Below are 25,738 nucleotides of genomic sequence, written 5' to 3' on the forward strand. Positions count from 1 at the left end.
AACATTTCTAACCAGCCAAAATTGCTCTTTATATTTGATCAGGAATATTTTTTTTTTTTTTTTACCTTTGAACCTGTTGCAACGCAGGTTCAAAGGTTACATGGGTGCAGTGTTGCCCGTTTATTAAAGCGACAGACTGATGATTCGGGGCTTAGTCCTGCCACAGGAGCTGGGTAAGCACCAACCCTTGAACACCCACTTGGAGTTGCAAAGCAGCGAAGGAAGCAAGCTGTACCGGTCCCTCCACCCTCCTCCAGCTGACGGAAGGTAAGCAAATCTCGCATGATCCATGCCTCCCAAGTACTAGGCTTCCTGCTCCTGCAGAGAAGTACTGCAAGTGGGATAATCTACTTAACGTGCTGCAACGCTTGTGACCAGTGCACTCTTCTCATCATGCTGTGTGCTGTTAAAGGCAACGGCTGCATAACTGGCTGCATGTTGTTAAAGAAGCAAGTCTGGGCTTGGCTGGCGCACAGAGAAATCACAGCCTGAGTGAGAGCAGCAGCCTGAACGCTCTCTGCTACTATAGGCTGGCTGGAACTGGTAAACCTGATTACCATCCAGGCTGAACTCATTTTCTTATCAGTTTGTAAATTGTGTCTATTTAAAGATACAGTGCATGGAGTACCAGTGCCAAGCTCAAATTCAGATTTATGCTTAAAACAGAGTTCCAGAAATAGAAGAACCATTTGGTTCTGCAGTATCACAGGCAGATTTTTGAAGTCTTGTCAATAAGAACTTGTTATAGACTAAATCATTTATACACACAAGCTTATTAGCAACACTTACTACAATAGGACCTTAATCCCTAACTAAGAACACAGAAGCTGGCTAGAATGCCTTTTTTTAACATTTTAAAAGCACAGATCTTGGAGTATGGTACGCAAGACTGCTGCTGTTGCCTTGGTACAACTGCTTGGTGTAGTTATAGAGATGGAGCCTTCTCCAAACCCTTGCTTCTGTACAGAGCTGCAGCTGTAACAAAAGACAGGAGAACGGAGACAAAGATAAAGAGAAATGAAGCTACAAGTAAGAAAACTGGCAAAAAGCATGCTGCTCTTCCAAGACCTATGCCCATCATCCTGTCCATACTACCTTCTCAGAGGAGCCCACCTATGCTCTGAGATTATGTCCCTGTGCAGTTACACAGCTTTACAAAAGCTAGAAGCTGCCCTTGAAAGGTGTAGCAGAGCAATAAAGAATAATTATATTCATAGCATTAAGAAAAAACCCTGGAATTCAAAACCCTTTCAAATAAAGTGAGCCCACACTTCCCACAGACTCAAAATGTAGATCCAAGTTGTGAAGTGACAACAGAGAAAACTAAACACTGGGCTAATGCTTCCCCTTCATTTAGTTACATCCTCCGCTATTTGCTATAGGTAAATGGGCTGTTTTGGCATCTTTGGATATCAAAAGCCAGTGTTGTGCTATGAACTTAATCTTTATTATAAAAGCTCATCTTATCCATCCTCTAAGAAAACCTTTTGTGACAGTAAAACCAGAAAGGAAACAACTTGAACTCTCTATACCCATACTCTACCTACTGCACATCTTAATTTACTAATGGGTATGAAAGATGCAGGTGTACATTTTACATACATGTACAAAAAGAAGCAAAGGTTGAGTTATTCATGTCGGCTTCATTTTTTTTCGCAGAGAATTACTAGCAACAAATGGGTTTGTGCCTCATAAAAATCTGGAGTTTATTCAGATCATTTGAGGCAGCATAAAAAATTAAAAGCATCAAAATTTGCATGTCACTTCTTATGCATACCAGGGAAGGGAAAGAGCATCAGCTGTATTCTAATTTATGAGCATTGAACAGAACCAATCATTAACAAGAAGCAATCCTCCCCAGGGCTTTCCTGTGTGCATCCCTTAATCCCATTTATGTCGGAGCTGTGGGACCTGCTAAGTGCAGGCAATGCAGTGTAACCTCACTAGTCCAGGGACCACTGATATCACATGCTGGGCTTCTAGCAGGCCAGGTAGGACAGCACTGCGGGCATGTTCTCTTGCACCTGTGGCCCCCAGTCAATGCATCTAAGATGCACAGCATTGCTACCCAACAGCTGATCAGAGACAGGGTAAATTCACTGCTTCGTCTCTTCCTCCTGGAAAAATAACAGCCTGAGACCAGATACCTGAAGGGGGAAATCCCTTAGTGAGGCACCCGGAGAAGGTGCTAACAGAGCTGGCTGGGTTGGAAGCCTGGCCTTCTTTCCCTTCTCTGTAAGAGGCATTCCCTCTCTCTACACACCAGTGCATCCTGACTGGCACTATTACAGCTGAAGGTCACACCTTCACTTAAATGCCACAGGAACAGGTCTGGGTAGGCAAAGCCAAAGGCAGAGGAGTTTTATTCAGGACAAGCTATTTCTTTTTCATCTTTATGTAAACTGTACAGCAAAATCGGTGAATTAAGCCTCAGCTTCCCTAAAAGTGTATCTGCATTATTAAATAATGCCACAATTACAGCATAAGTTAGCTTTACCTGAATAGTATAAAGTTTACAGCAGCAATAAAAATATGATTGCAATTAGTAGAGGCTATAAGTTTTAGTACGCCAAGGTCCAGGCCAGGTTGTGTTCTGGAAGCAAGTACATGCTTTGTTATTCCACCCCAGCTACAGTTAGTCTAGCTAAGCAGATTATTCTGAAATCATGCAGCGCAGAAAAACTTTCAGATGGACAAACGGTTAAGCAGGCAAACAATTCCAAGACCTGAGGTCAAGGCACTAAAGAGAGGTGAAGCTACTGTCTTCCCACCCCTCCAAACCAGCTGCCAAATCCCAGTTACGATAGACAAGCACCGGAGAAAAAAAAAGGGGGAACTGCAGCAGCTCTGAACTTGTAAATGAAGAAGTGCAACTGTAAAACCTGAAGCAAAATCCCTGTCATAGCAGGAAACAAAACTAAGGTTTGAAATGTGAATCACCATAGCCTTGTGCAAATAGTTGTATATATGTAAGTCTATACAACAGCAGAAAGAACCAGGTAGCTTTTGGGGGAAGAGGGGTGGGGGCAGGAAGCCTACAAGTAGACCACCAAAACCAAACGAACCAAACCCAGTGGCAGAAACAGGGATCCATCTCACCAGCAAGTATGTTACAACAGCACATAAGAAATACTGTACTCAAAATATTTTGTTGATATTTTGGGCTACAATAGGTCTGCTCAGCTTAATGCACGTGCAGCTGTAGCGAGAGAAGTGCTTTGTTGAGCAGACAGCTTTGTACGCAGAGAAAACAACAGCAAATAGATTATATACAAGAAATTATAAATGCAATTTCAAAAAGGTTTGGTCTCCCTCTCACCCAGTTCTTCAGAAACATGTAAACCTCAAGCTATTTTCCTAAAACAAACAAAAAGCTCAACAACTTCCTCTGTGTTTTCTTTTTCTAACCACTTCAGCTCCCCCTTGCCCGTTCCTCCCGCTTCCCAGCGTGCCTCTCTGCTCGCTGATTCATTTGAACCAGGGAGAGGGAACCAGCTGTAGATTTTAACGTGAGTGTTACCTAATAGGTGTTGGCTTGCTACTCTGCTGGTAAGGCTCCCTTTTACTTAGGGAAAAGAGGTTGGCTTCCCACTCCATCTTCAAAATGGTAGGTGTTTGTGATCACCAGTTCTTATCTCTGTATTTGCTCTGAAACATTTTCTGTTTGAGTAACGGAGCTCTGCCTTGCTTGCTGTTACTTAGATGAGCTTTACTGTGACCTATGTGCAAGTGCAGTGATTAGCTGTAGGGTTCAAGATAATGAGTTTTCAGGAGCTGCTAGGAAATGTCTGGTAGCGTGCTATCAGTTAGATGTTAACCTTAGGCTGAATTCAGTTCAGGTATATGTTTGCTCTTTGTTCTTCATAATGTAAATTCCGTATTAACAAGTAGAGATAAAAGATGTTAATGCCTAGAAGGTTTTAGTGCTACCTTTTTTCTGTGTGGCTACGTAAGGTGCTTAATGGTGATATTCTTGCTTTCTTAGGAGTTCTGTGTGAATTTTCAATTCAATTCAATTGAGCTTTAGTTCTAGCTCTTTAAACCATGCTTGTGTGTCTGGAGAAAATTTCCTATTAATATAATGTTGATGCATGCATGTTTTACACGCATTATACTGACTTTTTTAAATTTTTCAAAACTTCAAAGGGCTAGCTGAATATGCCCTATTTTTCTGTGTAGGTAGTTTTCAAGGAGAAAACCTGATACAAAAAAAAAAAAAACAAAAACCCAGACCCAAAAACAACAAACATGAAAGCTTAGCTTTTCAACTTACCTGACAAAACTACTTTCAGTACTAAGAACTGTCATGGTATCATTGCCTTCCTGATGGAGGGACAGTAATATTAGACGTAGTAAAAATCTTTATAAACATGACCTTTCTATTTAAGCCTACTGAAAGCCCGAGTTCAGTAGGTTTCACGAGCAAGGTCCAGAAATAGCCTGTAACACGTAGCCTGAAACCACAGAGCACTAAACTTCCTGAAAGTAAGTTACTGAGGCCTCGCTCTTCCCCAGGGCCCAGCAGAGCGCTTCTCAGCCAAGATCAAAGGGCACTTGAACCGTTTGGCTCTGACGTTCATAAGAGGTACTCTGAAAGCCAAGCCTAACTAAAGTGTGTCTTGGGCTTCATGCAAGTTACTGTGCATTTTGCTTTGTGGTTTTGACATGGCTATGTTCAGCAGCCATTGCTGAGCTTTTTGCACTTTAGCTTCTCTCTGCATGCTGAATGTTAGATGTTCCTAAATCCTGCAGAACACAAGACTTCTTGCTGCGGCTGGAGGAAGATGGGATATAGTGCTTCAAAGGAGTAACAACTGGCAGAGTGTCTCGCATCTGCAGGACACCAGGCAAGAGCTGCACTGCGTAAGCAAATGTAGAGTGAGCTACTGGTGGTTAACTAACTGATTAGTGGCCCCACTGTAGTTGGTTGGACTCTATGCTTCCTGCTCGGAAAGTCAATGTTATCTTACTAATGCTGAGCAACAAGTTCTCATGATCACTTCAAAAGCATACGCAAACTGTTTCTTAGGTGAACTTGAGACAAAGATAATTCTAGAATACATTCTCCCAGGCAGTGCATGGCCATTGCTTTTGAAATTGTGCAAGTATCAGAGGTTGCTTTGCTGTCTGTGAAGAACTACTGCAATAGAAATGCCACTGATTTCTTTCTTCATATTGCTTTCCAGTGGAGAGAATCTCCTGACTTGAAAAGAATAGAGAGAATAACTGTCTCGTTCCTTCTAGCTAGTGAAGGAATTGCTGTAGAGTTGCTGGGGGTGAGCATACAGTAGAAAAAAGAACATGTACTCCTGAACTCAAGGCTGTAAATGGTATTGCTGTAATCTCCTCTGATAAAACCTAAGATAAAAACTCTGCACTCTGGAGCCTAGTGCATTTTATCCCTGACCATTGATCAGGGCAGACAACCTAAGTGCACTTTTTGTCTAAATGCATCTTATGCACAAGAGCCCTAACAGCTGGTTTGAGACCTCCTGTGCTTTTTGTATCTTTCTGGTCACTGGCAGCCGAGTCCTGCAGAACAGAGGGGTTCAGGTGCTGCACCCCTGCCCCCCCTACACACTTGAGAAAGCAGCTGGTGCCCAGATTTGCGCCTCAGTGGAAGCTGGTGTCTAAAATAATGCCCTGGCTTTGTCTGATGCTGCACTGAGTTGAGTTTTCACTCAGCTGATATAGATCAGGTATTATGTATGCACAGGGCATTTGGATTTCTGGGTTAAGCACTGGCTGTAGCTGCTGCACAGGAAAGATCTAGGGTAAATCTGTTCCCTTCCCACGGACAGAGAACTGTCAAGTACAGACTTGTGTCTTCTCTGCTGGCTCTCCCGCTCTGAGGACAGCAGGATTAAGCAGCAGGAGGATACTTGAGGTGATTAACTAGCAGTGACTTGGATTTGACAAGTAGTTACAGCTGAAGCTCTAAGCACAGAGCTGTTCTAATGCTGGGAACCGAGACAAATCTGCTGACAGTGTCTGCCACAGCCTGCGTAACACACGGTACGTACTTCAACAGGAGTGACTAAAGCCCAGCTGAGGAAACGTGGTTGGAAAGTAAAAGCAAAATGCTGTCACTATTCTATTCATGCACTAGAGGAATTGAAAATAGTCCTTCAGATATGAAAAGCATTTTTTCATGTATTGCTAGGTATCTAGGTATCTGTGCTTTTTTTTGACACAACACTAACTCCTGTAGCTTTAAAGTATGGTAGGTATTGACTCTTGCACTTATAGTCTCATACAATGCTGTAAATGGGCTAATGAAGATAGTTACTAAAAAAAACCAACCAATGTAGAAGCAAATGAGCATTAATACTTCCCAGGCTTTAGAGATAAACTTGGCAACAGATCTTTCTTTAAAATAAAAATCCATTTGGCTTATAACTAAAAATCATCCTTGACTGGCTAAAGGGTTGCTGGTTAGGTTACACTGGGATTAGACTACTGTCTGGTTTCCCTTTCTCTCTATGCGAGAGGCTTGTGGAATCAATTCAGAATCCGAAGGCAAAAGCTTTGCTGCATTTAATCATCCTCAGGCTTTTCTCAACTTGATCAGGTGTTCTCTCTGGACTTTGGGTTCTGTACTCCAAGCATCATTATCCTTCAGGGCCTGATCTTCAGTCATCCTACATGTCTTGGTACAAACTGCCTTGCATGTGAGTCAGTGAGGAGATGAAAATACTGTGGCGGTAAGATTTTCGGTGACTCATCTACTGCTGCATGGAGCATTCGGGGTTAGTGGATTCTCGGATCCTTACCACAAAAAGGTCAGACAAGTGTACTCCGTTAATTTTCTGTCAAAGAAGTCCATGTAACAGAGAGTAGCTATTTGACAACTGCGCTGATGTGTCTGATCAGGCAGTGTTAATGCTAAGCAGTGTTAGTAAGTTACAGTAGAGGACTTGGTGTGATAGACATGATCCCCAGTTCTGTCTGTTACCTCTAGCATGATACTCTAAAGGCAACCAATCCTTCCTGGTTTCTAGGAAGTTGTCTTAAAATTACTATTAAAATGAGCACGAGAGCCCTTAAAACTAATACAGCTGGACAGGCATGTGGTCTCTTCAGTTGCCTGCATACAGCTCTTTTCTCTTACTGATTGAAAAATGTCTTGTCCATTTTTGACATTTGGGAAGTCTCATCTGAAATGCACTGAGTTCAGCCTCCTTCTGGCCCATCTGGGGATGGAAAAACACTGGAAAATAGCCCAAGCTGATTACTGTTGTTCTGTTCCCCTGAATTTTGATTATGAGTGTTCTGCTATCCCTCTAAAAAGGTGTGAGAATAGATGTGCCAAGGTCTAGTTTTTCCAACTTCTAACAAGCTTTCAACATACAAATGGTGCAAATGTGATTTGCCCTGTCACTTGGATCTAGTAGTGGGCTCTGAGTTAAAGGAATAAAGTTTGTATATCTAACTTTTCTTCATACTGGAGAGTGGAGATGCCTCTACCAAGCTGCCTTGGTGTTCATGCTATAGAAAAGTGACTTGTTCATGTTAACAAAAGAGGAAGTGGCACCATAAACCAGATATGGTTTAATTACCTGCAGAAAGCTGTTTACTAACTGCTCCAGTAATGGGTTACAATGCCAAATGTATAAATGACGAAAACCAGCCGATTGGCAAATTCACTTAATTAATAATCTTCAGTCTTCCGAAGGGAGCAGTGCTACAACATAAACTGTTAAGTGGCTTTGCCCTGAATGTAAACTTGATCAGCAGACCTGGCTTTAGGGGATTTTTTTTTCTCCAGGCTCAATTGAGAAAGGACCAAAAGAATGGTGTGGAGAGGGGTGATACCCTGCGCTGCAGAAAGAGCAGGTTTCTGCTTGCTTGTTTGATATGCCCAGTGACTGGAACAGGCGGTGCAGAGTGCCAAGGGCAGTGCCTGCCTTTCTTGCTGGAGCACAGGCTTTTTTTTTTACTCAATACCTGAAACCAAGGTCAGGAGTTTGAAGGGCACGTTGTAACTAAGGCTTAGAGTAGAAAAGAGGTCTAGGGAGTTGGTACTTTTCAGATATGCAGGTGACATGCTTTTGGCAGCTTCGACTTGATGACAAGCCTCTGAGGTACCTTTCCTTACCCAGCTGCTGAGTGGGCAAAACATGCCTTCTGTCACCACAGAACACATGAGGGTTGCTGATGAATGCAGCCACTGGAAACTGGAAACAACAAAACCATAAACCAGATATGGGTGATCTAACTCTGGTTAGTCTGAGCTTAGAGACCCAAATTCTGACTTAGGGGCTTGACTGAATTTACTGACTGACTGGAAAATAACTTCAGCTTTCTTGGAATTATGATTAAAGGGTAACTGGAGCCCATTGCTCTGGAAAGCCTGGTATTCTTCTTGTACAGGGATTTAGTTAGTTGCTAGCTTCCATACCATCTACTGACTGGGTTCCCTTGATTCTATATGAAGGACTTTGGAAGGGTGTGGTTATTCATCTTGCAAAGTGTGACGTGTCGTGTGCTGCATAGCTATTTAGATACTAGCAAAGTTAAGTGGTGAGATCTGAGTTGATTCAGAAAAAAAGCAGTCGCCTGTGCTAGATCTGTCTTGGCCATTCAATCTTAAACATATCAGAATATTTTAGAGATTAAAGTACTTGTTTCTAAGGGAGGAGGCTGAGCCAGATGTCTCTTTGTTTCTCATAAGAAATCTTGGATGCTCAGTTTTTGTTTCCATGCCCTTGAAGGAAAAGACTCTGGAGGATCCAAGCGGCAGAACTGCTGCTGTATTTCCTAGCTAGACTTCCATTGCACACTCCGACTTCCAGGTCACCACTCCTTAGTGGAAACTAACTTTCAGAGCTTTGACTTGTGCTGCATCTCATGCTGAACATGCTTTCACTATTTGAAATACTTGTCCAGCATAAACCCTGCTTTCCAGTAAGAGCAGCTGATAGTGAAGACACTGCTTGTCCTGCGCACTTAGATATGTAGGTGTAACATGTAATTTAGCAATACCCCATCCTACAGGACAGCTGTAATAGTGACGAGTTTTCTTACTTCCATTACTCACACCACTCAAGTGTAGGCATTTTTTGGTTATAGTTAAAATCTGAGAAATTAAATACTATTTTTCCCCCAGGCATATTTTTACTCTTAAATAGATAGAATTGACATCTGTTCCTTGTCTGACTTCATCAGGCTTCAGCTTTTTATGGAGGTGGATGCAGCATGGATTAAGAATTATGGGGACAGGTGACCTGAGATCTCTTAAGAGGCTTAAAGCATTGCATAAGTATGCTTCATTATTGTACCAGGACTCTTTAGGGGCAAACGGCTGAAATGATTTGTAGTATTGCTTAACAAACTACTTAAGTAACCGTGGTCATAGGTAGTGAGTGTTTCTAACTCATGTCTATTAAACCTCCTGTTTGTTTCAGGTTCAACTCTGGCTTCACTGATCCAGCACAATGATCTGGATACTTCAAGTCTTGTTCTCACCGCTCCCAACACCAGCATTGATTAGTCTTATAGTATTTGGAGCTGTCATCTTCCTGTGGGTGATAAGCAGGCCAAAACCTGTTTTGCCTCCTGTTGATTTGAACAAGCAGTCAATAGGAATTGAGGTAATACTTACTCTGCTTGTGGGCGTGGACTATTTTTGAGCTTAATGTGAATACTGATCCATTCTGCCTCTGGTTATCAGTGGAAACTCTCCTGTCTGATATACACAGCCTCTCCTCCCAGGTGTACAACTCAACAGTATGGTGGGGAGAAGGGAAGTCTTAAGACAGTGAGAGTAAGAAACAGCAGCTCTTGCCAGCAGGGTTAGGTGGGCTTTTTACCGGATGGCCTTGTCACCGACTTTTTCAAATGCTTTGCATTGGCTTTGAGGCTGGTGCTAGACTTCATTTAACTAGGCAAGTGGTAGCACCCAGTCTTAGTTAAGCTCTCTCTAATGACCTGTAATTGAATATTAATCTAGGCCAAGTAGAAAATTCCTCTGAGTATGACTGATGACCGAGTAGATCAAAATCGGGAAGGAAAATGAGACTTCCCTAACAATGCAATGGTACTGAAATGCTTTAAAGGAGATTGCTGGGAGAATGGCTGAGGAACAAATTACATTGCATCTGTTCTGCACCGATTCATAACTATGCTCTGTTCCCAGGGGGGAGCCAGAAGAGGTGCACTCTTGACAGATAATAACCTGCTTTCTTATTACTTTGAAGATGCTAAAACCTTGTATGAAGTTTTCCAGAGAGGACTGCATGCTTCTGGTAAGTTTTGCATCTGCCAGTTAGTACTTGCCTATCGCAAGTAAATAAAATTATTCCAAGCTCTTTTGCCTTGCCTCTTGTCTGTTGTAATAATACAGGCTAGCAAAAGCTTTCCTAGCCTTCTGTGAGGTGGAGTGACACTTGACCGTATTCCGCTCCCCTCCATTTAAAAGTAGTCTTAGTTGGCAGGCTGGGCAGGAACAAATATCAGAAGCTTAAGAAGTTAGAGTTCAGTGAAGTCAGCAGACACTCAGCATCAGAAGGAACTGGGAGGAAACACCTCTGCTTTGACTTATGATATGGGTTTCAGTGTGAAATTACTGCATAATTACAACAGGTGTGCATTTGTGCATATGCAACTTCAGGGGTCCCATGCATGGGAATATGTGATAGCTCGCAAGCCGTTTCAATCTCATGTGGACTGTGAAATGGAAATTATCACCAGATCTTGGAAGTATTGCTTGTAAGGATGAAGCTAACAGTCTTACTGTCTTGGCTTGGGCAGAGTGCTTAACTAAGGACACTGCTCTTCCACGCTCCATGCAGTTACCTGGATGTCTGACTAAAAATACTTCACATAAAGTGTTGTGCTGCAGTGCTATGCAATTTCAGTACTTAGCTTTACAATTGCTTTCCTGAACTCTTCTATTAGGAAATGGAAGCTGTTTAGGCTACAGAAAACCCAACCAACCTTATCAGTGGCTGACATATAGACAGGTGAGTATTGCACATGACAGATGATTTAATTTGGGATGCTGTCTTGTAACACTAAAGTGGGGGAAAACTACCTTACAGGTTTTGGACAGAGCTCAATACCTGGGATCAGGGCTTCTGCAAAAAGGATGCAAACCATCATCAAACCAGTTTATTGGCATTTTTGCTCAGAACAGGCCAGAGGTAAGCAAGAAATTGAATATTCTTTCCCAGAATATTCTGACACCTTGGGGAGAGAAAAGGGTCTATATTAAATCAACTCAGGCCACATGAGGAACAATCACAACTGGCTTTTCCTTCCCCAGTTCCCTTATTACTGCAGAGCACATACCATGCCAGCCATACAATACAACGATCTTGAACCCTCACTACTCAGAGAATCTCATGGACATGCTCCTTACACAACCCCACTACTAATGTGTGCATGGGATAGTCAAGCTGTATGAAATCTGTAGGTAATCCTGTTTCTCAGGAGCTGCTAGTTTTCTTTAGCTGTATTGTTTTCTCTCTTCAGTGGATCATTTCAGAGTACGCCTGCTACACTTACTCAATGGTTGCTGTTCCACTGTATGACACTCTGGGGCCAGAGGCCATTGTATATATTGTTAACAAAGGTAAATATGGAGTTCCACTGTTTCATAATGATTTCTCTAAGAACTTTTGTTTTGAGAAGGTGGAAGTTCAAGGGAATTTGATGCAAAAATCAGAGTAGCTTTAACCTTACTACTCTTTTACTTTTATAGACACCTAATTCTGTAAACAAAGCTGCTTTGCGAAGAACATGGTTCAATGCCTAGAAGAAGCCAGTGGGTTTCCTATGTCTCCTGGCATTTTGAGTGCAAGTCCACTAAAGACCTGTTAAATCCTGTGGACCATCCTGCAGTCAGAGCACTCAACCATTTGCTACTTGAGGTTTTGCAATCTTGAACTCCCACACTGCCGAATCAGTCAGACAATGCAGACAAAACAAGACAAAGAAAACTTGCATGCAAATTAAGACTAGATGTGTGTCTGTTATTTGAAGTTGTAGGATATAAAGAGTGGAGGAGGGGAGGGTAAAGACGTGCCTAAATTTGTTTTATCCATTTGGTTAGGGCCTGTTGTTCTACAGAAGCAACAACTAGTGTGCCATCATGAAAGAAACTGATGAGGAAGCTTGAATAAACCTTCAAACATTCTTCCCCTAGTTTTAGGGGAGAAATTGGGTGGCAGGGAGATATCCACTGCTGTCACAACGATCTGGGATCCAACCCATAAACAGGATTTGCCAACAAAATCACTTTGACAGTTATGCTGGTGAACACTGCAAACAGGTCTTGCCTTGACTATGCAGCTGTGACTTACTAGGCTAATGGGGAACCAGCATGTTCAGGCAAATCCAATTCATCTGCCAGCTTAATGGGAAATGCTTCTGTAATTGCACAAAACTCTCTTGCACATGCAGGGAACCTGAGGCATCAACTCAAGAATTTTAGCTACCTCTTTCAAGCAGGGTCTAAATTCCTTTAGATTTAAGGAAGAGGGCTAAACCTAAACAATCAGTGAGAACAATTCTGAGCTTTTATGGCAATACCAAAAGTTCAAATGCCTATCTTGACTGTGACTGAAGATACTTGTCTTCAGTTCCTCAGCAGTTGCCCTCACTTTGTATAGCTGAAATCTCAAGTTTGCCCCATCAGTTGGCCATGGAAGAAGGAACCTTCTTAGCACTGTAAGCCAGCCACTGAATCCACGTGAACAAATGCAAATGGATTTAGAACAAACCAATGCTATGTTCTAAATGTATGCACTACTAAGCTGCCACTCTCTAGCCTCATGTCTTCTAAACAGACTTCTGAAATGTAATTTCTTTTCTACAGCTGACATAAACATAGTGATCTGTGACAAGCCCGAGAAGGCACAGATCTTGCTTGAGAACTGTGAGCAAGAAAAGACCCCATATCTGAAGACTATCATTCTCATGGATCTATTTGATAAAGAGCTCAAGGACAGAGGAGCTGAAGTGGGAATTGAAATTCTAGCACTGCAGGAGGTTGAGGTAGGTGACTAAAGGCTTCTGCTAGATCTTGCAGAGGAATACCTTGCCAGCTAGACATCTGGACCTTCTCTGGCAACAATGACACTTTAATGTAAGCATTATCCAGTTGTCACATCCTGTAACTGAGACCTTGATGAGCAGTCATTTTGAAACTTGGTATATTTAGCCAAGTGGACTTGCAGAGTTCAAGCCATTGACAAAAGTTGGGTCCATGTATTGTGGACAGTCAGTATGCATTAAACTGAAGACTTCCTTAGCTTAATTCATGGTGAAGTTTTAACAGGATTTATCAGGCTTCTGAGTTGGCAATTGAGTATAATTGAAAACTCTAAGTGCAAATTACTGGCTGCTTTGACATCCCAATACTAGGCTTAATCTTCCAGATATGATGCATAAATGTATAAAAAGATGTAAAGGTATGTGGCTTACATGAAACAAAATGAAATATCTTCACTCAGGATTTCAAAATTCCTGAAGTAGTTCTGATCACTTTCTACACACTCAAGATTTATGCTTTCCACAACCCCAGGCATCAGCTTTTCCAAGTTGTGTGTATTAAATTCAGGAAGACCAGCATCTCTCTCTGAATTAGAAACATTATCAAGAGGCAAAGTAAAAACAAGTGTTGCATTTGACATGAAATTATTCATCTACTATTGTTGCATGTCTTTCTGTTGCAATTGTTAAGCTGCATTTTCTCTTTAACACAGGAGCTGGGAAGAAACAACATCAGAGAACCAGTTGTAAGTATCTCTGTGGAACAGTTATAATTTTGCAAAACTACACTCTGAAAAGACCTCTTGCCATGCTGCTAGTAGAGGAGGCTGGCAGGATTCTTTTTCTATCTTGTCTTGCTGTTTCCAAACGGAATTCCTGGTTTATCCCAATTTAGGAAGTGTATGTAGATGCTGACAAGCAATATAATCCTTACTCTGTTGACCTTATATGACTTTTTCCCTCTAGCCTCCTAAACCTGAAGATCTTTGCATTGTGTGTTTTACCAGTGGAACCACAGGTAAGAGAATATATAGTGATGCTTCCCCATTAAAACATTCTCCCTGTGCTGTAAAAAAAAACCCAAAAGCACCAAAACAACTTTCCAGCCCAAAAAAGAAACTGCTAATGACACAGAATTAATACAGTAAATTAGAACAGTGCCAAGCCACTACTGCAGTTTTACTTGGGACACTGTTACCATAAGTCAAGTACATTAAGGCAAAGCTTCTTAGAGCTGGGGGGAAGAATAGCCAAATTCATGTTGTCTTAGCCTATGAAAAATACAGAGTCTTAATGTTAAAAGAGATTTGTTGTTTAACTGTGTCTGTATTCTGATCCACAGGGGCTAGAGAAACAACTTGTTTCAGCATTCTCTATGCTACTCCTAATGCTGTTTCAGTAGACATTTCCTTTATGTTATATCCATAGCTGAAAGCGCTCAAGATGAAGTGTATTTGTGATCTCTTAAGACAATGCATGCTATGACTGAGCCTAATACCAAGATGGTTCAAACTGAGCCAAACAAGACATGGGAAACTGACAGCAGAAGCAGTCAGAGCTACAGCTGACTTTGCTTGATCTCTCCAAAGGTAACCCTAAAGGAGCCATGCTGACACATCAAAATGTTGTTGCAAACGCTGCTGCCTTCCTTAGAAGCACAGAGGTAAGCTACCGCTAATGGTGTTCTCTAGGCTACGTCGCTCAGTCATGAAACTACCTTTAATGTGGGCATTTTCTGCAAACCATTCACCTCAGGCCTGTATTTCAATGGGACAATAGTACTGCAAGAAACTTGGTTTAATCTTGAACAAGAACTTCTACACAGAAATTATTCTAGAATGAGTCAGTGCTAAATGCCAAGATACTCAACTACCCTATTTCAAGTCTTGCCAAAACATAAAACTAATCTTGATCTAGTATGGCTGAATTACAGTTGTGAATTTTGAAGGTGATGGATGAACCAGAGTTGCTTCAGTCATTTGAAGTGTCTATTTCAAAGTACTCAAATTGATCCAAACTTTATTCACATTCTACTTAAGAGTAAGTCAAGCAGGCATAGGGAATGCTAACCTGCTTCTATTTCTTTCCCCTCTAGAACACAGTTGAGTGTACAAGTTCAGATATCACCATGTCCTACCTTCCCCTGGCTCACATGTTTGAGAGGGTTGTACAGGTATGTACAGATGTATGTATCTGAGCTTCTATAAACCAATATAGTAAAAGGTATGATAGCCTTCTGTATTTCCTTGAAACCTACTCACACAAGAACTTTCCTGTCACTGGGCACTAGAAATCATGCTGCTTTCCATAAACAAATAATTATATGAATATTTCCATAAACAAGTAATTAATGAAGCTAGGAATTATCCTTGACTAAGCTTAGTCTGGTCAATTTTTAGACTGTGGTCTACAGCTGTGGAGCAAAAGTAGGCTTCTTCCAAGGAGACATCAAGTTGCTAACAGATGACATGAAAACCTTGAAGCCAACACTATTTCCAGTTGTACCAAGACTGCTCAATAGGATATATGACAAGGTATGTGAGCAATTTTAGCTTAACTATCTTCATGTTCATATGTCTAAGCAAGCATACAAGTTTAAATTAATATTGAATATATCCTTTCTGAAGTGATGGAAAGAGTACTGGCACCTGGTGTATCCAGTCATGACTGGGCTAAGTCTGTTGCTGTTCAGAGACAAAAAGTTTGTTTACTTTTGGAATGCAAATGAAGCCAGTGCAAAGATAGTAGGATCCCCACTATACCTCAAAGCTATGGCTGAAGTATGTCAGCATTAGCACGAATTAGTATTAGCCCTTAGTTCATCTCCTAGACCTAGGCAGCAGTGAAGACAGACCCCAGAACATCAAAGTAAGATACACTGCCTCCTAACAAAGCAAGAACTGGAGGTACAGATGTGAGTTAAACCCAAGAGTCACCAATACTTTTTGTTGCAGATACAGAGTGGTGCAAAGAGCCCAGTGAAACGTTGCCTGTTAAACTTTGCTGTGATTATGAAGATGGCTGAAATAAAACAGGGCATAATTCGAAATGACAGCATATGGGATAAACTAATCTTCAAAAAAGTTCAGGTAAGTTATTCTGAGTGTAAGTGAGCTCAGCAATGTAGTAGGGGAGGATCTGATGGCTTCTATTTCACTTGTAGGAAACCATGGGTGGAAGAGTGCGTATAATGGTAACAGGCGCAGCCCCTATATCTCCCTCTGTCTTGACATTTCTTAGAGCAGCATTAGGCTGTCAGGTAAGTTGAGGGGGGTTTTCTTAAAGTAAGACCTGTTTGATTATGCCCAAATAAGTGACAAATGACAAAGCTGTACTCCAGCCCAGCTTCTTCCTGGGGCACTTGCTGTCAGTCTTCAGTATTTCCAGGCTGCTTGATCTAACACTAACAGGAAAAAAATTCTGCAGGGCTGGCTTCAAACTACACTACCAAAAAACTATCCTGTAGGCTTTGGGAAGAGGAATATAGCAGGAGAAATAGGAATATGCAGCACTTAAAGTTAGGCAGCTGCCTCTTGTGCTCTGTGGCTGATTTTGGTAGTCAACGAGCTCCTAATGTGGTGCACTTAAGAACACAGTTCAGAGAACGAGGTGACCAAAGCAAGGTTTTGGTAAAGCAAAGTTTGGATAGGTGAATTTGAAGAACATCTGGTTATATCAATGAGACCAAGATATCTTAAAGGCTAAGATTTTCTTGGCTTCCTTCCTAAGAAGAAGACTTGAGCATGGACATAGTTGAAACTAAGCTCTTTCACACCAAGGACTTGATGTTCAAAGAATATTTATCCTTTCTTACACAGATCTTTGAAGCTTATGGCCAGACTGAATGCTCAGCGGGATGCACTTTCTCAATGCCTGGAGACTGGACAACAGGTATGGTAGCCAGGACTTGGAAACTCTTCCACAGCTGTCAAGAGAGAGTGGCACTCAAGCTTAGGTGCTCTACTGCTTTTATTTCAATATAAGTTAAATCCTGGGTACTTAACCTCAAAGTTATTCTTGGTGGCAAGTCACCTGTCTGCCTAATAGGTACCAAAATTCTGGACTCACTATGGGAGGATCTTTTGTGTAAAGTGACACAGGTCAACTTAGACCTTGTGCCAGTGTACAGGAAAGGAGTGTCTGTACAGAGCTGAGCAAACTGCACAAGGATTTCCCAAATGGCTTTAAGAAGCTAGCTTTAGCCCCCAAATAACTTGTTTTACTCAAAAAATAGTGACTAAAATATCAGATGCGATACTTGACTATTTTTCTAAAGGACTACCTGACATTGAAGATTTAGCTCTCATCTTCGCAAGGGTGCTTTTAATATTGGGTATTCTAAATTCAAGCCCAGGTCACCATCTTTGGTGAACACAATAACTGCAGAGCATAATGAGGACAAAATGCAAAAGAATACCAGGATCTATGAGGGAATTCTGTGGAGGCAAGTGTGGTACATGGCTGGTGTGGTTGATTATGCCAATAAATGGTTCTAAGCATTGAGACTTAGCTGCTACTTATCCTGCATTAAATGTTCTGAAAATGGCATTACAATAATTTTGTGGAACATCTGTTGTCAGATGCCTTTAAAGGGTATTGGTTCTTGCTAAAGCAGTGAACAAAGAGCCGTTAAGTATCTACTATCACTGAAGTCTTTCATACATAGGCAGCACCCGAGTTCTGCCATCTGGCTTCAAGAGCTAGTCTTTCTAGCTTTAGATCAATTAGGGCCAACTGCTAGCAGAATCCCCCAAACATAACTGTTCTTGGGTTTTTTTCCTCTTAGGCCATGTTGGAGCCCCTCTGGCTTGCAATATCATAAAACTAGATGATGTGGAAGAAATGAACTACTACTCTTCTAACAATGAAGGCGAGGTAGGTACGATCCCCTGTGTGTGTGTGTCAGGAAATACTGAAAGATAAGACTTGGTGACTAATGCTGTTCTGTGCTTGCTGCAGGTCTGCATTAAAGGACCAAATGTGTTCAAGGGTTATCTGAAAGACCCTGAGAAGACAGCAGAAGCAATTGATAAAGATGGCTGGCTCCACACTGGAGACATAGGGAAATGGTTGCCAGTGAGTAATTGCTTAAAAAAAAACATCCCTTGGATGTGAATTTATGGTTAGTTTACAATAATCTGAAAAGCTGGAGAAGTGAATTGTAGGAGAAAAGCCTTCCACGGTAGTTTATCATCCACCGAGTAACTCCAGGTAAAGCTCCAATGACCAATTAGGTGACAAGACTTCAAGTAACACCTGCTAAGCCAGCAGTAAAGGCTGTGTCACTTCCACAGTGAAGAACAAGATGTCTTGGTTTCTGTCAAAGAATAAAGAAGCTGTCTAATCATGTCCTGAGCTAACTGGAGAAATTAGACGACGTGCCACTTCTCTCTGTAGAAACCAAAGACCAGTTCCAGACTAGCATGTGCCTTTCACAGAACAAAGCTAAACCTATTATCTTCTACTTCTTATAGAAGCAAGACAGAGACTTGAAACTAATGGCCTCCATCTTTAACTTCTAGAATGGAACACTGAAGATCATTGATAGGAAGAAGAATATATTTAAACTTGCACAAGGAGAATACATTGCTCCAGAGAAGATAGAAAATGTCTATATCAGAAGTGCTCCTGTAGCCCAGGTCTTTGTACATGGGGAAAGCCTGAGGGTAAGTGATGCCAGGAGTGAGCATCCTGCAAGACTCCTTCCACAATGAGTTCTGGAAGGTCAGGACACAAATTACGCATATAGAAAAGTCCTTGAACAAGATCTGTTCCTGAGAGTGCCGTGTTTATAAAAATATCCTATCAGACCTATAGCCTTCCCAATTGACACCAAAGAAAAGGAGATCTGGACATCAAGTTGCAAGCTGGGTAAAGACTAATTACATACTTGTATGGGATTAGTATGTCAGGTCAGCTCTATATAGTTTAGAATTAATGAATAGTTTGGGTTGGAAGGGACCTTTAAAGGTTATCTAGTCCAAACCCCCTGCAATAAGCAGGGCCATATTCAGCTAGATCCGGTTGCTCAGAGCCCCATCCAGCCTGACCTTGAATGTGTCCAGGGATGGGGCATCTAGCACCTCTCTGGGCAACCTATCCCAGTGTTTCACCACCCTCACTGTAACACAATTTCTTCCTTATATCTAGCCTAAATCTACTTTCTTTTAGTTTAAAAATATTACCCCTTGTCCTATCCCTACAGGCTCTACTAAAAAGTCTGTCCCCATCTTTATTACAGGCTCCCTTTAAGTACTGGGAGGCTGCTATAAGGTCTCCCCAGAGCCTTCTCTTCTCCAGGCTGAACAACCCCAACTCTCTCAGCCTGTCTTCCTAAGAGGGGTATTTCTTGACTCGTTTGCCACAGAGGTGTCACTATGCTAGCAGAGCCCTGTCTTCAACCTGTAAACCAGCCAAAATTAATTGCTGAAGCATTTAGCACACATAACAAACTACATTAGTACTTCAATTACTGCTGTCAGAACTTTAGGTAAGTGACTGAAGTCTTTGTAGCTATCTTCCAAACTCTGGAAATGGATGGGGATGTAGATGTGGCTTGTTATAGAGACACTGTCAACAATCAAGTTCACTTAGACAAAATAATTTCAGATGCCTTATCTTTGTCTGAACATGGCTACTTCCACCTGTTTTCAGTCTTTTCTAATAGGTATAGTGGTTCCTGATCCTGAGACGCTTCCAGAATTCGCAGCAAAACTGGGAGTAAAAGGTTCCTACGAAGATGTCTGCAAAAATCCAGTAAGTGTCTTTGTTTTTAGTGGGTTATAGAAAGAATTTAATTCCGAAGCCCCATCTTGCATTGCTTTGACTTCCTTCTACCCCCTTTTTTATTTTTGTAAATTAAGCTGGCTTAATGCTGGGCGAGTCATGCAAACAACCTTACAATAAAAACTGGAACTAAGTGTAGGTGTCTTTTGATGTTTCAAGGGCTATCACTGCTTCTTTTCCAGCGAGAAGACAGGCACAACCTCTCATAATAAGAGAAATCTTGAATGTTGAAATATGTACATTCTTGCCAACCTCAGTTTTCACTGAGTGAGCAGTGGGTATGGTCTCGAGTTGCAATTACAAAATGGCAACTTTACCCACTCTGCTCCTGCTCTGTTTCTTCTAGGCAGTGAAGAAAGCTATTTTAGAAGATATGGTCAGACTGGGGAAAGAGGCTGGCCTTAAATCCTTTGAGCAAGTAAGTACTTCCAAATCCTGCTTGTCACAAGCACCTGTATGGCTAATGCAATGGCTGGGAAGTCTTCATTCCTGTTACTGACTGTGCCAGGATGGGACCTAAGCAGCTGCCCCTGACAACTGATTGAAGTAGGCAATGAAACATTGCCTGGCTGCCTGTCTCTTGGCCAAGAGACTGGTCGCTGTACAGGGCCACAGTAGCAATTGCCATGGGATGGAGTGGAGGCTCACCATAGGCTGCAGCAGCTGTACTGTAGTTCCAGCCTATCCTCTTCCTGTGTCAGCTAAAAGGAGTTTGATTTGCATCAAAAAACAGTTTAGTTACTGGAGCTCCTGAGACTGAGTTCTTGCACTGAGCTCAAGGAAGCTGGGAAGAACTGATGGTTGTCCTCCAAGTAGTTAAGTGTTATGTGCAAAATTACTTTCTTTTAATAGGTTAAAGACCTGTACATCCACACAGAGATGTTCTCTGTAGAAAACGGACTCTTGACACCAACACTGAAGGCAAAGCGAACAGAGCTTGTTAAAGTATTCCAGAAGCAGATTGAGGCCCTCTATTCAAGCACGCAGGAATAGGTGGCCAGTTCAATTTGAACTGCATGGAGTATACAAACAAATCTGTGACACTACATGACCTATGGAGAACACAGGCATGAGTGGAGAGGAGCAAGAACTTAAATATATTTGTTTCTGCTATCATGGGAAAAATTACTTTCAGGCGAAGATGGCTATAGTGTAACTGACAGCTGGCAGCATTCACATCTTGCAGGACTAAGCATCAGCTGTCTAGGCAAAGCCAGAACTTTCATCTTCCTTGGACTGTGAAGTGCAAAAACCCTCAATAGCCTCATCCTTTAAAAGGCAATTGTATGCACTTCTCGCTGTCAAAAACAAATCTTGTTTTCCTGCTCCAATAATGAACTCCATTGTGACCTTTTGTGGACTGATCTGCAATCGGACTGAACTCTTTCATGCAGTTACATGTTTTGGATGGGGGGAGACAGTTCAAAAAACAAGTGCAGGAAAATAACACTTCAGTTTCCACTCAGGATGCTGTATCCTCTCTCAACTCAAGCTGTCACAATACAAATTGGAGCTTAACATCTGTTCAGCAAATAGAGAAGTGCATTTCCTGTTCCTAGCGCTGGACCCACAGTATACATTGTTTTTAATAAAAATTAAGTCTGACGTCATCTGGTTTACAAAGTATGTGTCTAAAGCAAACATACGTGTCTAGTATGGGAGGCACTGGATCAGTTTTTGCACGTTCTGAAATGCAATGGCAGTTATAAAGCCTCTACACTTACGAATTTGGGTCTGATAAGTGGAAAACTTTAGCTGCCATTCCTAAGGATGTAAGATGCAATAAATTGTAACTGCCCAATGAAACTAAAGCCTGTGTGAGTGACTTGTTTCTCTGCTGCAGCCAGACTGTCAGCTGCAAGACTGACTGCTGCCTGGTTATGTATAACTGCAGCTAGAACACAGCTGCTGCAGAAAGCTACTTGTTTCCTATGGTGTTACTCCTCAGCCACAGCTCAAGCCATAAAGCAGTAAGATAGTGCCAGACAAGATGTTGCTTTTCTACTCAACTTTCCTTTTCTTGTAGTAAGGCACTATGTGGCAAAGTCTTCAGCGTAAATTCATTCTTCATGGGAAATAATGTATCAGATAGAATTTTCTAGGGCTAAAGCTGGTTCTTTAGAAAACTATTTAGGCCAGACAAGTACTGTCCCTATCTTTAGAAACACATCTGCAATCAGCGTATGCTGTCCCTGCTGACAGTTTCTCCCTGTCCCTGTAGTAGTCTGCTGTGACAGCCCAAAAAGCAATGCAGTGCTAACAGGGATGTAACAGGGGAAGAGTACATGTTGCTTTCCTGTGCCAGTTATCCTTGTCTGTGCCAGATTCTTAAAGCTAGCACATGTTCCTCTCTGTATTTAATGCTCTGGTCTGATACCCCAAAATGAATGCAACCAGTAGATTTGTTGGTCAGGAAAGAATCATCCTTTGCTGAGAGGCATCTCTAGCTTTGACTAGTCAAAAAGACTAAGACTCTGAAGCGTCTCATCTTTCCCATGCTTCCTTAAAGCAATGTGACTTAAAATTTACTGATCTTTTCCCCCAGGTGGGACGGGGGAGAAAAAAAGGGAACCAGAGGGAAGAAGAAATGTAATGTACACTGAAACTGGTTTTGGGTTCTGATGTCAGTTGTTCAGTTGGGGACAGTAAATCCAGTCAACTGAGATCTGTACAAACTTGAGGCTGAATCCTGTCATGCCACCTGCTGCGGTGCCCTTTATTTATTGTATCAACAAGTAAAACTTCCCTACAGAGAGCTGCTGGGATGCTGCAGCCCAGCACTCTGTGGTGGGCCCTTCAACTAGCAAAGTTCAGATACTAATCACAGTGTTCCATTCACCTTAAAGACAGCTCTTACTTGTGAACTGAGTAAAGGATGCCTGCCATGCCTCAGAAAGTAGCAACTTTGTACAGCTCACTTTCTAATACAGTAGAGATGCTTTCTCTTTCACAAGAGGAAATCTCTGAAACACCTCAATCTCTGAACTGGGTTTGCTCTTCAAAGCAATTAAGCCTCTTCTCACAGTGGCAAGCTACAGTGCTTTAGATTTTTCGTGTTGGTGGCATCTGCTAGTAGCCGTTATAAAGATGTAATTGAATGGGTAATGGCGCTTCTGAACAATCAAATAATATATAGCAATTCAAGTGTAAATTGGTCTGAAACTGGTCTCTTGGGTGCCATTTCTGCCACATGAACTGCTTCCACATACAGATCTGAAGTGAAAACAGGAGTACTTTAAGCATGTTTGCATTACAATAGCGAAAAAAATTATTTCAGGCTATTGTTTGAGCACTAAAGCCACAGCAGGCTTGAAACACTGTTATACTCAGTAAACAAAGATTTAAGGTAAGGATGGCTATAGGTACAATGAAGTTCAATTCTCTGCAACTTATTTTCCCCAGGATAGAGACTGGCACTAAAATAGCATCCGGTCTGCTCTACTTTTCTTAAAAACTGCTCATCTGGTAGTTGTCCATTAGGAACTGATCCATTTGGTCTGCAGTATAGAAGTGTATACTATATATAGATGTTGAAGAATGAGATACCATGACTGTTGAAGATACAATTCACATAATGCAAATATTTAATATGAATGTTGATGATTTAGCTTCCTTTGATATTAACAAATTGGAAACAACTCATATATACTGCATCAAGAATTAGAATGCCCGATTTTGGCTCACCAAATCATCTCAGAATTGTATACCAAAATACAATTTAAGTGTATTTTCTTTCCATCTTGATGAAACAACACCTGTGCCTCCTATTTAATAATTACTGGTTAGACTCTTCTGTTCCTTATTCAGAGGAAGCGTTCAGAGGGAAATACTGACTCTTAATTCATAACTTGACTTTAATGATGTTCTGATTTCAATCAACACTCTCAAAGACAGCTCTAGAATCATTCTCTAATGCTGTAGCTAGGCAATTCAATTGTAAAGACTAAATGACCTGCGAATCACTGGCTTTCTAGTCTGGGAAGTTCTCTCCTCCTTCTCACTACTTTGCATTTGAAAAACTAACTATATGGGAGATGCTTGAACTCTAGCATGAGCTTGCATTCACTCAGCTCTTAAGAGATACTGGATTAAAATCAGAAGCCTCTTGGTTAAATCTGTTGAGAACTCTTTCATGACTGATTTCTTTTTCTATTGGTAATTACCTCAAAGTTACCAGGCATGAGAATACCAAGGCTAGTGTTTTGCACACTCTGTTGTATACCTAGCCCCTTACTAAGAACTGAGACACCTGGCACAGCCAGCAGCTTTGCTCTGCAAAGGAGAGACTTCAGATTAGAGGCCAAAGTGAGGGAAGATGAGCAGAAAGCAAAATTTTTATTGATTTGGTGGCTGGACAGGCTCCCTGAGATGTCCATTTACCATTGCCATTATTGTTTGCTTTTATGACAGGTTCTGTTTCTGTTGTGGTGCAAAACATGCCTTAACGAAAATAACTGGCTATTTCTTAATTTGCCTGTTTTGTAGTTTTCCTTTAAATAGAAGGGCAAGATTCCACCACAGTAGGCAGTTACCCTTAGTTTTCATCGTACTAGAGCCCGAGCTGGGCTAGTGTGGCATTGCTAGTCTAGATTTGCTGTCAGATGATGGAAAGGATGCAAAGCTCAAAATTTTAAATAAAAAGAACACTTCTTCCCTCAGGGAAAAGCAAGAGAGTTTAATACGGCTAATTGCTGTGCAAAAAAAAGATACTTTTTGCTTCCCCCTAAAAGAAAATCAGCTCAATTCCCTGATGAATCACTGCAGAACACAGAACAGTTATGCCAGATCTATACCTGCTCCTTTCCTTAACAAAGATCTCTGTTAAGCAAAAAGCAGGGAGTGAGGAATGAAGAATCAAAAATAAGGTAGAAAGGGGTGGTAGACAAGAAGGAGAAGAAACTTCTATTAAGAACTGGAGTTCCTTAGAGATAGTTTGTCTTTAATGCTCTGATACAGCTGATTTCAGCAATGCAAAGACAGCCTGTATTTTCTTGTCTGCAGAATACCTAAGCACCTTTAGGAGGTATGCATTTTCTTTGGCTGGCTGTTTGTAAGGAAGCACTGCTGAGTGCAGGTGTAACACTAAACAGAAACATCAGTTACCTGTGTTACAAAAGGAAGAGGTGGGAATGGAGTTAGTTACAAGGAAATGAGATGAAAGCATAAGAAAAAAAAAAAAAAAAAAGACCATTTCAGATTTTAAGTGCACTTCTGAAGCAGTGCTCCTGGGCATACTGTATTTCAGTGTAGATTGATCTCAGTGTGCAAGATTCTGCTCAGATGAGTTGAAGGTGCTCTTCAACCACTAAAAGATATCCAGTACCCTATAAATCAGACCACAGCTTACACAAATTCCCCTCCTAATAGCTAACAATCAACTGTGGTCACTAGTGCGGTTGATCTGTTCCTATTACACTGCTAACTGGTGTCTGGTAATATAGATAGCAGCTATTCAATAATTTCAAAACTCAAGAATGAGAGATCCTTAGCTGCCAGCTTCCTGAGCTGGAAGACATGCTTATTTTTGTACCCTTTGGTTCTAGACTCCAGACACTGAACAGAAACTACTGCAGTTGAGACCAAGAGTATTCCATGCAGTTTGGAGGTTTCCATATTGATTTCTGCTCATATTCCAAAATAGCTACATCCTGCTGAGCCAAGGCCTTTCAGCTCTTGCTAGCAAGGAAACTAGGAGTATGATAATACTCCTATATCTCTAACAAAGCCTGCTTCTAGAAAATAAGTGCTTTGATTGCAAGAGGGGCAAAGCACCTGCTTGCAACTACTGAAACAGAACAGTGACTCTCCATTGCCATAGCTCAGAAACAGCCTAGGATTATGACGCACCATCAGCACTAACACACAACACGCTGGAGGTAACAAAAAACTGGCTTTGGGCTGGAGATAAGGAGTCTGAGTAGGAGCACACAGGAGTAATGCTGGCTTGTCTGTATGT

At 41.5% G+C, this 25,738-nt stretch overlaps 1 protein-coding gene across 10 annotated transcripts; it reads left to right on the plus strand.

Annotated features, from left to right (window-relative positions):
• On the plus strand, positions 1–24,669 carry ACSL5 (acyl-CoA synthetase long chain family member 5). 10 transcript variants are annotated; one of them, XM_080403297.1, is made up of 23 exons: positions 285–3,607; positions 4,516–4,585; positions 4,753–4,863; positions 9,408–9,593; positions 10,139–10,247; positions 10,900–10,964; positions 11,043–11,144; positions 11,476–11,575; positions 12,821–12,999; positions 13,710–13,742; positions 13,963–14,014; positions 14,586–14,659; positions 15,092–15,169; positions 15,396–15,530; positions 15,951–16,085; positions 16,160–16,255; positions 16,815–16,887; positions 17,783–17,871; positions 17,956–18,072; positions 18,519–18,662; positions 19,651–19,752; positions 20,129–20,200; positions 20,635–24,669. In XM_080403297.1, exons 4-23 carry the CDS (start codon positions 9,438–9,440, stop codon positions 20,773–20,775), a joined length of 2,052 nt encoding a protein of 683 aa, XP_080259423.1. In that variant the 5' UTR covers positions 285–3,607; positions 4,516–4,585; positions 4,753–4,863; positions 9,408–9,437; the 3' UTR covers positions 20,776–24,669. The 10 variants fall into 10 exon arrangements, with proteins under 10 accessions (XP_080259427.1, XP_080259423.1, XP_080259424.1 ...); XM_080403298.1 differs by having other exon boundaries at positions 4,753–4,847; XM_080403302.1 differs by lacking the exon at positions 4,753–4,863.
• The last annotated feature ends 1,069 nt before the right edge of the window (positions 24,670–25,738 follow it).

This window comes from Falco punctatus, assembly GCF_963210335.1.
Source record: "Falco punctatus genome assembly, chromosome: 9".
In the NCBI taxonomy this organism is placed as follows: Eukaryota; Metazoa; Chordata; class Aves; order Falconiformes; family Falconidae; genus Falco; species Falco punctatus.